This window comes from Fusarium vanettenii, assembly GCF_000151355.1.
Source record: "Fusarium vanettenii 77-13-4 chromosome 4 genomic scaffold NECHAsca_3_chr4_2_0, whole genome shotgun sequence".
Classification (NCBI taxonomy): Eukaryota; Fungi; Ascomycota; class Sordariomycetes; order Hypocreales; family Nectriaceae; genus Fusarium; species Fusarium vanettenii.
The window spans coordinates 1667539-1679122 of NW_003315879.1; the positions used below are offsets into that span (position 1 = coordinate 1667539).

Here is an 11584-nt window from a genome sequence, read left to right on the forward strand (position 1 = left end):
ACTCGATCAAATCGATGAGGCCAATCACTCAACAAGGGTGAAGTATCCTATCCTACAGTCTCCCTATCGCCAACTCCTCCTCCTCCTCCAGCCATTAGATCCCAAATGAAAAGAGACGACCAAAGCTGTTTAATGAGAATCATCGGGGAGCTCCTCAATGACAGTCTGCACCATGTCAATGAGCTCATTGATATCAGGCCTCTCAGCAGGCTCAACACGCAAGCACTTCCTCACCACTTCACGAATGGGCTCGCTAATCTCGATGGCGGGGGCCTGCGGTTGCTGTTGCTGCTGCTGGGGTCGCATGCTGTTATTACGCTTGACGCCAGCTGGGCCCTCATCAGGGAAACGCCAGTCGCCACCAAGAACACACAGAGAGAGCGTGCCGCCAGTCTCGTCGGAGCGCATCTCGAAGGGGGACTTGCCAACGAGGCAGGCGTAGAGGGTGCAGCCCATGGACCAGATATCAACCTTTGTATCGATGACGGTGCCCGTCTGAACATCAAAGAGCTCCGGAGCGCGGTAGGGCATGGTTGAGTGCTCGGCGGCCGTGTCTTGAATTTGGAGGGCGAGGGACTGTGATGTTACGGGAATCGGGGATGGCGCCACGGAGCCGAGGTCCATAAGGATGGGGGTTGAGCCGGCATCGTCGATCATGATGTTTCCTTCAAGATGGGTTAGCATGAGTGAGAGTAATGGTTTGTCTGCAGCATGTACCTGGCTTGATATCGCGATGGGCATAGTGCTGAATTGACCTGCCACCGCTTACTTGGTTCTCATCCTCAAGCAAACCTCTCTCCTGCTCGCCCTCCTCTTCTTCCTCAGTCCGCTTGCCCCGTGTATTATTCCTTTCATCCCGATGCAGCTGATCCTCCTCATGGCCCATGTCCATGCGCTCGACGGGGGGTCTGTAGTCGTGCATGGCGCGCAGGGCCTTGCAGACGCCGAGGAAGAGCAACATGAGGCGACGCTCAGGGAAGCGATCGTGGTTGACGAGGTTGGCGTTGATCATATCCTGGAGGTTGCCGCGCTTGTAGTACGGCAGCAGAACGTAGACGGTCTTTGTCGTCTCATCTGCGCCTCGTTCCGTGGCAACCGAGTGGTCGACGGCCGAGATGATGGTCGGAACATGTGAGAACAGGCGATAGGCGTCCACCTCGCGCATAGCCTGCTGCACCGATTCGGCGCCAAAGGGACATCGGATCTTCTTGAGGGCAAAGAGCTCGTGGGTCGACGTGTCTTCGACGAGGTAGACGTATGAGAAACCACCCTATCCAGAGTCAGCGCTGATGCAGAGAATGCGCAGAGCGTCTAGCTAATGCTCACCTCTCCCAAGAGCCTTAGAATCTTAAAGCTTCGGTTGTTGATTTTGAGATTGGGATTTCCGGGGAAGCAGTTGAGACAGTTCCCGAAGGAATAGAAGAGGTCGAGGAGGACTTGCGCCATGGTGGATGGCTGCGCAGTGTAGATATCCGAGCTTGCGAGTGTTGCAATAAATTATCGCCTCTGCCCTTCAGAGTGCGTTCGACGGGTTGAGGCTCCCTGGGTCGGAGGAATGGGGGCGGAATCGGTCAATCGGGATGGTATGGATCGCCAGGAACAGCCGCAATAGCTATCGTGTCGCAATTGAGTGGGCTATCAACAGAATAGGTACAGGTAACGTCGGAAAGAATTCGTCGCTGCGCCTATGATAAATCAATGAAGGGAAACCTGCGTCACCGAGATGACGACGGAAATAGGCTAGTGTTGGACAAGCAAAGCAGAAAGGCAAAGGTGGACGACGGCCAAAAGTGGTCGAGATGGATGTTGTTTCGGCTGACGTTGGAGGTTGGATGGAAAGCTGATGCAGGCCAGAAGCTAAGCCACTGAAGGAGGCCAGCTCAGCCCCAAATACTTGGACCGGGCGCCACGATTAACCCGCCCCGGGAATGGGAATCGCAGGTAGGCAGGGCAGGCGCGCAGGCGGCAGGTACCAGCTGCCAGGCGCGCACCTACCCAGCTAACGTTAGCGAGCGGGCGGGCATGGGATGTTCCAAGCACTCCGCCCACTGCCCTGACCTGCCCTGCGAGTAAGAGCACCTCGCCTACGGTACGTACCGTTTCCCTCAGGGAGTGCCGCGGGACGGTGCCTTCCCTTCCCTCTCCCGACCACGCGGGCATCCACCCACATGAACGGAAACGGTCCTTTATTGGCTCATCTCGGAGATCCACATATCTCCGGAGAAAGTGGGGCTACGGTATCTTCCCCTTTTCGTCTGGACTGAAGCTCACTCCTCATTCACTCACTCACATCGCAGGACCTCACTCACAACCTCAATAAGCACAAGAACACACTCAAAAGTGTCTTAAACATTTCATTGTGTCGTCTATAAGCTAACCCCCTCCCACAATCGCTTTTCACGGTCTCTTACACAGTCATAAAAGAACAGGTTTCCCTTCCTCCCCTCTTATATATATCCTCCCAGTTCTCCATAGTTTCCTTGTCCAACTCGCCATCGCGCCCAGCTTGCAATTGAATACCACCCAAAAAATAACGTCCACAACACTGATCCCCTTGGTAAATATTTATACGCCTCGTAAGTAATGCATGTCTACGCGAGGGTTTACAAAAAGAAAGAGTAAAAGAAGAAAAGCGCAGATGACTCGACTCCTTGCTTCGTAAAAGATAACTGCCGTTGTTGAAAGCAAAAAACTCCTGTTCATGCCAGATAGCCCCATGCAGGGCTTCTGAGCCATCATGGCTTAAACCTTCTGGATCCACCTCACGATAGTAGGTTTCGCAATGAAGGACTAGCACTTGCTCCATTCATCGGTCGGCTCTCCGGTTGCCGCTGGCTGATTGAACCCGCCGATCCTGGAGGCTCATGTGGTGGAGGAAGCCCACTTCGAGATCCGGGCGGGCTCGCATGAGGTGCTGAGAATGGTGTTCTCTGCGGATGTAAGCCATGAGCAAATCCGTCATTCCTCGGAGGCGGAGGCGGAGGCGCTCCATTGCTCATGCTTGGCGGCGGTAGATGTGCCGGGGGGCCGTGGTGTCCATGGGACTGGTACGGGTGCACATATCGCGATGGCGGCGCCGGTCCGTTGAGTCTTCGAGGAGACGGGGGAAGTCCATTGACATAGGGCGGTGACCCGTGGTGGTTTACGGGCAGCGGTGCAGGAGGCGGAGGACCCGACAGCGGTGGGGGTCGCAGAGACGAGAGGTGCGGCGGGTTGTGAAGGGGGGGAGGTCCTCCATTGAGATGCCGAGGAGGCGATCCGTGCTGGCTTCCAGGTCGGGCTCCCCAGTCGTTAAATGAGGTTCTCGGCGGCGGTGGAGCCGGGTATCCGTGGGGAGCTGGTGGTCGGGCCCCAAGGGCATGGTCTGCGACATGAGCTGGAGCCTGCATTGGAGGAGGCGCTGTCTGAGGGGGGACATGAGACGGCCAGGCGTAAGTGGCAGGGTGCGGTTCTCGGTGGCCGGGTATGGCCTGTGGCGGGCTGTGTAGAGGGTTGACGGCCGCTGGCACACTGGGCTCTCGCGCTGGTACTTGAACTGGAGCTGGCGCTGGCGCTGGCGGAAGTGCCATCTCCACCATTGGAGGAGATCGCCGCGGCGCATGTGGCTTCGCGGTCCGCTGGGCCTTGCGGCACTTGTGACACTGGAATCGCCTCTGTTCCACAAACTTCTGGGCCTCACTTCCAAGAGTTCCATAGTGCCCGTTGGTGAGTTCGCGCTCTTGGGAGTTGTCAATTGGCCACCACTTGGGGCTGACATCGATGCCGCAGGTGATGCAGACCTTCTCTCCTGGTTGTTTGGCGTCCGAGGCGGCGTCCTCAGTCTCCCCACTGCGCTGCTGGCTCCATCCGCCTGCAGGAATATTCGTCGTTGACGACCGCCGTAGCCCAGGTTGAGTCGTTGTTCCCGTCATCTTGGCTGCAGTCGTCATCAGATTGGCCTTGCGGACGGTACCCGTCAATGTGAGATCGGCCTGTTTAAAGTTTTGGACGTAGAGCTGCAGAGCATTGAGCCCCGACTCGTTGACAATATCGTGCATACGATGAACCGTCGTCTTCGCTGGAGCATGGTCCTTGCACCAAACGGTCGCCGACATTGTGCCACTCTCTCCGCCGATTGTCACAGTCGTGACTTGGTCCCGACGGGAACTTTTCACGGGAGTAATGTCGAAGCCGAGAACGTGACCCTGCTGCCGTGCGCATTCCACATGCACTAACATGTCTGATTAGCATGGATGCCATCTGCTTGCTGCACGTAGAGTACTTACTTGGTATACGGCATTGATGGCACCAGACGCAAGCGCCATCCTTCTTGTTACAAACCTGGCAAACCTCGTCGTACTTGCTCCTAGGGATTGAGGGAATGCCTTCTGAAGGCTCCAGAGCCTTGGCATTACCGAATTTGACTTCTGGTGTCCAGACTGCGCAGGTTGCGTGAACCCAATTATTGTCGGCAGTCCGTTTGAGAGGCTCGCGAGGATTGACTGGTCGATTCATCTCCTCCTGCTTCTTGCGGTAGAACTCGGCCGCCTTTCGGGCTTTCTGGACATCCTGACGTTCCCTCTCGCGATCCTTTTCCGACATCTTCTTCTTGTGGTGCGTGAGCTTTGGCTGTTCCACAAAGTCGTACTCAGTGTAGTCAACAGGACACAGGACACACTTATAGTGCTGCAAATCACGTTAGCACCCATGCGCGAATGAGCACGGTATCACTTACTGTCGAGACCTGGGGGTTCTTGTCGTTGGCACACATATCGCAGGTCCATTTCTCAGGGTTGCGGTTGTCCATGATGCCATAGCAATTGCGGTGCACCGTCAGGCGACACTCGCGACAAGACAGGCGTTGGTCGCCTTGTGGCTCCATCTGACCGCATACAGCGCAAGGTAGCACTCTGGGCTTGGGCATCTCGGGCGCCGCCGCCCTTTCCACGCTCTTGTCCTTCTTCTTGGATGTGGTAGAGCCTGCCACACTGGCCGCGTCCGAGTGATTGTTGTCGGCATCCTTGTCTGAGGGGGCAGTCTTGAGCTTCTTGCGCGGCGGTTCTTGTCCGTTGGTCGCCGAAGGAGTTGCTGAGGGAGTCGGCGCTCGTTCAGGTGTCATCATGCCCAGGTCCTTGGCAGCCTGAAGCTCCTTGAGCAGCTCTTCATCCTGCTTGCGCTTCCAGGCACGACCGCCAGACTGAGCCACCTTCTTGGCCACCTCTTCCATGTCCTCCCATCGAATGGCATATCTGCGCCAAAGCTCTGCACATCGGCGACATAGAGCCACAACACGCTCGCTGCCCTTGTCCTTGTTTGCGTTCTTCGAGGCGTTCTCATTGACGAGTCCGGGAACAGGGTTTGGTGCACGTCGCCAGCTGCGCGAGTTCGTTGTAGAGCAGAACTGACACACGAAGCCACGCTTCTTCTGGTTCGCCTTCTCCGCATCGAAAGCCGAGTCATCGTCATTGTCAGCAACATCGTCGGCGAGCTTGCTAGCAGCAGCCTCGGCCCGTTTGGCCTCCTTCTTGCCCTTTCGACCCGACATGTTGGCCAAAACCTGTTTACCACGCTCGGATTTCTTCCAGGCATAGTAGAATCGGGTAACCATGCCAAAAGGCATGGTTTTGACATGCCTCTTGACAAGGTACAGTTCAGATCCGTACTTGACGACTGCTTCCTCAAACTTCTTCATTTCTGTTGGGGTCAATTCGGGCTCCTTGAATTCCGCCTTCTCTGTCTCGGGGACAAGTTTGATTGCACGTTTTGTGTCGAAATCAGTGCGGAACAGGGTGTTTGCGGCAACGTCCTGGAGGTTGGTTGATCGTTCCGGTAGTCCGAGACCCTTGGCCATCGTCTTGGCCTTTTCCATATACTTGTTAATTTCATCGCTAGAAATGACATCCTCTGAAGGGGGCATCCAAAGTCGTGTTGACGTGCACTTGGGATCATCCTCGTCGTGATCCTCGCCTCGAACGGTATAGCCAGGAGGCATGTCTTGAATCCACTTCGGTCGCTTTCCGCGCCAGGCCTTGTCAGCTTCTATGGCGGCCTGTGCCTCTTTCGACTTGGTATCCTTCTTGCCATTTTTCTTGGTCTCAGGCGGCTTGACATACTCCACAGGCTTTCCCGGCCATGGCAGAACATTGGCCTGGTGACGTGGGCCAATTCGTGTGCTTGCGCGAGGATAAATTCTGTCGTCGTAATCGAGGGCATCCTCGGGTTTGCAGTGCATACCCAAGTATCTATAAGGCCAAAGGCTTGCCTGGTAGATCTGTTCGGCAGTTCCCTCGTGAGGTCCATGGCCCTCCTCGTCGGGGCTAGTGCGGCCTGTGTCGACACCCTGCATCTCCTCATCTTCCTCATCCAAGAAGTCGTCATCATCGCCGTCAAAGCTGGGGTCATTGACATTAGGAGTGTTGCGAGCCTCCAGCTTCCTCTCCTGCGCGCGACTACACGCAGCGCAAGACCAGGCGAATCCTCTCGATGGCTTCTTGAGCAGGGGCGGCTTGACACAATTCATATGATACGTGTTTTGACACACGGCGCAATCAACCGAATCGTTGCTGGAGGTATGAGGTCAGCCACGGGACGTGGGTGGGACGTGGGGCAGGGGGTGAGGTACGTACCTTGCGCAATAGCCGGTGCATCTCCTGCAGAGCTTAACGGCGCTAGTGAGCTCCTTGCCACGCCCCTGCTCAACTAGCACGTATTTCCAGCGCTCGTCGAGCACCTTTTTCACGTTGGCAGGGACGTTGACAATCGAGCGCGTGGGGATCAGGTCGTAGTTCTTCTGGATGTACCGATCATACAGCTTGTCGTACCAGAAGCTGTCGGGCGTCTTGCGGTAGGCTTCCAGGCTGGGGATCTCAGCCTTGTGGCGAATCTGACACTTGCCGCGGAGCGCAGTCAACGGGCTGATGTCTGAGTGCATCGTCGCAAACACATAGCGCGTGTCCGGGGCCTTTCGCCCAATGTCCTTTGGCCGGTAGTACCAGTTGATGCGGATTGCGTCCACAGGCTTGTTCGTGTCATTCTGCGCATGGAGAAACTCCATGATGCGGCCCAGGTAATATGGTTCTCCTGGTGGCTCGCAGACGAGGTACACATGATCTGCATCACCGGGTTAGCCACGCTCTGTCCGATTTTACGGTGGACCTCGGAGGGGGGAAAGCATGTTACCATTTGCTTCCAGCACCGTGCCATCGTCGGCCACCATCCGCCCGTCGACGGGTCGTGCCTTGCAGTCGTCAAAAGTCAACATGTTAGTTTCGGGCCACGAAATGCCCGTGGTCGGTCCAGAGGTCGTCGTCGCCTTCTTGGACGATCCATTAGCGGAGGCGCCTTGGGTGGTGGACCCTGCCGACTGGTTTGCGGCCTTGCGCTTTCGTGTAGGCTGCGAAGGTGCCGTTGAGGGAGTGGTGGTGGACGCATTGCTTGAAGCGACCGGCTGCTGCTCCTTGGGGGCATTCGCAGATTGCCCGGCTTTGGCCTCGTCCGTGCCAGCCTTACGTGAATTGGCACCGGCACGGGGCGGCGCATCACCGTTCGCGGCGGCACTGGCCTGTCGCGATGACTTTTTGGAGTCGTGGTCCTTCTTGTCATGATAGTAGTCGTAGACATCAGTGTCGATGTCCTTGTCCTCAGCGTAGTTGGGGCGCGAGGTGCCCGTCCTGTTACGAGAGCGAGTCCCGTAGGGTGACGCTGTGTCTGTGCCAGCATCCTTGGCCGCACCTTCAGAACCTGATTGAGTGGTCATCGGGTCGGCCATGGAGTGAGCTTCAGGGTCTGAAGCTTTGGAGTCCTGGGTGATGAGTTAGAGAATGGGTCCAATCGCGACCGCGCTGGCACAGCTCGCCGCTTGAGTGTGAGAGAGCGAGGTGTGAGAGTAGAGGCGAATAAAAAAAAAGTTGGGTAAGAGTGTATCCAGTGAATAGACTTGAAGGATAAAGAGAGGAGCTCACATTTTGTTGTGCCATGACCTCCAGCAGAAAATCACTTGCGCAACAATGAGATGAAGTGAATCGCGTATGGAGGCATGCCCGGAGGTGATGGGTTGGCGGAGGAGGGTGCGAGGATAGAAAGGGCGCGAGAGAGATGCCGAGATTCGCCTCTAGGCGGGGGAAGTATAAAGAGACGGCAGAGACAAGTCACGAGTATAAAGAATAGAGATGGAGGCTCAACCAAAGTAAGAATTGCCTACCGTGATGGAGTGGAAGCAAGGTTGAAAGAGGAAGAGATGATTCCCAGGCGCCGGGAGCAGAAACGTTTGGCACTCCAAGAGCCCTGGCCAGCCCGTCGATGCATGGATCCTGGCCCACACTTTGCTAAAGGAGCACGGGGGCGGTGTTAGCATGAACCCTCGAGGTAGCGCCAGGTAGCCGCTATCACGGCTGATGCGGCCTGTTTGCCTCTCCCACCAAGCCTGTCACCCCAACACGGTGGCTTGCACCCCCGGCACGATGTTCGTGACCACATCTCTACATGGCACCCTAGTGCTACCTCAGTCTCCACGGGGGCCCATCTGGGACTCGCAGCACGACGGGATCTCAACCCAACTCTGAGCGTGTCCACGGGTCCACGGGTCCTCCCACAAGAGCAGACCATGCCGGGGAGAGGACCACTACAGAGCCGGTCACCACCAGACCGGGCCTGCTTCCATGGACGATACGGCCGGTTTGTTTTTTGGTGGGAAGATTCCGTGGCCGACCAAGATCTCGCGATGCCGGCCAAGGTCGTCGCAGCGCAGCCAAGCATGGGCCATACCTAGACGACAACAACAATGTCTACTCACCAAAACCCCAATGGATGGGTGTAAGGCGATCTCGAGCATGTCGGTCGACAAGGGGAACGGGACACGTACGAAATATGACCGGGCTGTCCTCTCGTCTCGCTTGCTTGCTTGCCCTCCGCTCCTAATCAAGTGCGTTTTGCCCCATCGTCTCTCTGGCCGCCGATGCTCAAAGACGAACGTGCTTCTTTTCTGGGGGCAACCTAGCGGTGCCTGCTTGGGCTGGTCAGCCATGGATATAAGCCCTCCCTCTCGATTCGACAACCTTTCGGCTCCGCCATCCATGATAGTTCACCCCATGCCCGTGCCATGCCGAGTTCGTCATGCGCCGTTTAACCCAGATCGACGTCCATGATGGCTTCTACGCAGTCCATGCTTCTCTGATTTGTGTGTATCGCTGCTACAGTCAATCACTGGCACTGGTCAGCAAGAGATTTCGCCCAGAGGAGCAGGCATGAAACCTGTCAAAAATGTGAGCTTAGACAAGGAGCATGGGGCAGCGCCAAGTCATCCGTCGCCATCTCGCACACCCTTGCACGCCCTCCCTCGACTCAATCATTGTCAACGGAGTCGTCGCTATCAAGCCCCCCGTACCTCCATTGTGTGCTTGTGCTTCTGCTGCTGCTTCAGGGCGACAGGGAGCCGGGGGTATTCCATAGGTCCCGTTACCTATGTTTCCCGACAAGCGATAGCGGTTGCGCCCTCTCGCTCTAGTCCATCGTTTTGCCAGGAGACGGGACTGAGATGACGTTAATATACAACGCCCACGTCCTTTCTTTATTTCCCTCTCGCTGTCTCTCCCCCATCCTCTCTCTCCATCCATTCTCTTTCCAAGACCCTTGTCGTCATCCCGGCATTTTTCCCCCTACCAACTAACACAGAGTCACAGGCAATGACGAGCAAAGGCACACCACCCCCCAGAAGCCATGGTCGCAGATCATCTCATCATGCCTCAATTCCGATACCTTGAATGCACGGCACGCGGTGAAAGGAGCCTTTCCAGCAGCCCGCACTTATCAAGCAGGTCCGAAATGCCACTCTCCATCAGCATCATTACCTCGGCATGCATAAGCAATCATCAATATTGTCGAGTTTTTTAAGCTGCAAGCAAGGAAGGGCTGGCATTATAGACAGCGAACCATTACCGACGGCATGGGGCCAATCTGTTAGGGTCCGCCTACCGTAGCACTAGGCGTTTCCCCTCAAGCATCCGTGGACCCAGGCTAGATCCAGACTCGAGAGCCGGCCAATTTCGCGCCAGAAAAACGGATGTGCGGTGATGATGTTGAGATCCTCATGGAAGCTGACGGAGGCAGTCGGTAATAGGGCTAAGGATTGAGCTGGCGTAGTAAAGAGCCAGCTCCACCGGCGTGGCCGGGGCTCCGGTTGGATGGGTGCCCCCAAGGCCCTGGCTTCCACTTCCATTGCCTGCAGTCAGTGTGAGTGTGAGTGTGAGTGAGTGGTGACCAGCCATCCATGGCCGGTACGTATCCAACCCGTCCATCCACTGACTGCATCGATGGAGTCCACCTCATCTTGGGGACTTGTTAAGAAGCCACCAAGACATGCCGCCCGCCTAGCAGATAGACGCAGCACTTGTCCTTGTCCGCCTTGACTGAGAACCCGTCAATCCATCCCTATCAGGTCCCCGTCCGTCCTGCTCTTCTCCCACGCTGGCACTCTTCCCTCTCTGGAAAAGCCTGGCGTGGCCCCAGGGTGGATGGATGGAGGGTGGCATGCAACTGGGCTTGAAGCCGCCCCCGCCCCTCCCCCCTGTTCGGACAGGCTTTTTCTGGACCACAACCATTTCGTACCATGGCCCGCCTGGGAATGTCTCAACTCCCTCGCTGTCGCAATCTACCAGACGTTGGCAGAGGCGACCGCAAAGATCAGCTAGGCCTTGTCGACACGAACGTTTCATTTGTCCTGTCGAATCCGCCCTCTGTAGCACATGCCAGTCGTTTTAGCCGGCCGCCTAAGCCAGGGCCTAAGCTTGCTCGCCAGAGAACAGCCGAGATACTTGGATGAGGCTCTAGAATGTCTTCCCTTCCCTGGGGGAGGGACAGAGCGTACGGTAAGTAGGTTGTTCGACCACTGACCCAGCATGGGTGGTCCAAGTTCGTGAGATTGGGTCAATTGCATTTAAATCACACAACCATTATACCACTCGGGCATGGATCATGGCCAGGACAAGCGACGGCGGGCATGTCTCGGGGATGGTGGATGGCCCAGCGATCAGCCGATCCGATGGTAGAGTAGGCGCCGAGACGCGTGCATCTAGCATCTCGCTGCTGCCAACTCTACTGTACAGCACTATTTCATCAACAACAACAACAACAACAACAACAACAAGAGGGAAGCGGGAGCCCTTTGGCTTGGGCCAGGGCTGCAGAGAATGCTGCACTACGCTGTGGTCTGCATGGTGTTGTCGTCGAATCAAGATTCAATGGATCGAAATGGCACCCCCAAAACCCCGCCCCTCAAAAAACGTGAAGGGTCGTGGGGCTAGGAGGGAGGTATGGAAGCCAGCAGGTACTTGTTTCTAGTGCAGCCGGTAGGCGACGACATTTCGATTCGGCAAAGCATGAGTATCTCGGTCCAATCTTGAGTGCAAGGTAAATGCTGCATTAAAGTCTCAGAGGAATGAATTTTGGCAATTTTTTCGGTCGTGAGACAGAAGCCCGTTCCCTTGGTCGTCTAAAAGTGACTTAAGAACGACGTTGTAGGGACAAGCATGACGCCGCATGGCTGGGACGCCGCCCGCGAGGTACCAAGGAACAAGGCACTGCGTCGGCAAACCACAAATAATGAAGAACA

At 56.2% G+C, this 11584-nt stretch overlaps 2 protein-coding genes across 2 annotated transcripts; both read right to left on the reverse strand.

Moving 5' to 3' along the window:
* Window positions 1-129: 129 nt before the first annotated feature.
* On the reverse strand, window positions 130-1446 carry NECHADRAFT_38040 (uncharacterized protein; the record flags this gene model as incomplete). The annotated part of the gene is made up of 3 exons (XM_003052112.1): window positions 130-665; window positions 718-1270; window positions 1327-1446. The coding sequence occupies 3 exons, from the start codon at window positions 1444-1446 to the stop codon at window positions 130-132; spliced, it is 1209 nt and encodes a 402-aa protein (XP_003052158.1).
* A 901-nt stretch (window positions 1447-2347) lies between these two features.
* NECHADRAFT_68385 (uncharacterized protein) lies at window positions 2348-7780 on the reverse strand. The gene is made up of 5 exons (XM_003052113.1): window positions 7159-7780; window positions 6606-7089; window positions 4715-6458; window positions 4266-4665; window positions 2348-4210 (listed from the first exon to the last, which is right to left on the reverse strand). Exons 1-5 carry the CDS (start codon window positions 7745-7747, stop codon window positions 2763-2765), a joined length of 4665 nt encoding a protein of 1554 aa, XP_003052159.1. The 5' UTR covers window positions 7748-7780; the 3' UTR covers window positions 2348-2762.
* Between the last annotated feature and the right edge of the window lie 3804 nt (window positions 7781-11584).

Bases quoted from the DNA above. Each gene is read 5' to 3' on its own strand.
- NECHADRAFT_68385 (XM_003052113.1), bottom strand. From the start codon at position 7,747: ATGGCCGACCCGATGACCACTCAATCAGGTTCTGAAGGTGCGGCCAAG. The intron at 6,459-6,605 runs GTACGTACCTCA...GAAGCCATCGAG, and splicing joins TGCACCGGCTATTGCGCAAG to AGGATTCGCCTGGTCTTGCG. The intron at 4,211-4,265 runs GTAAGTACTCTA...CAGACATGTTAG, and splicing joins CCATCAATGCCGTATACCAA to TGCATGTGGAATGCGCACGG.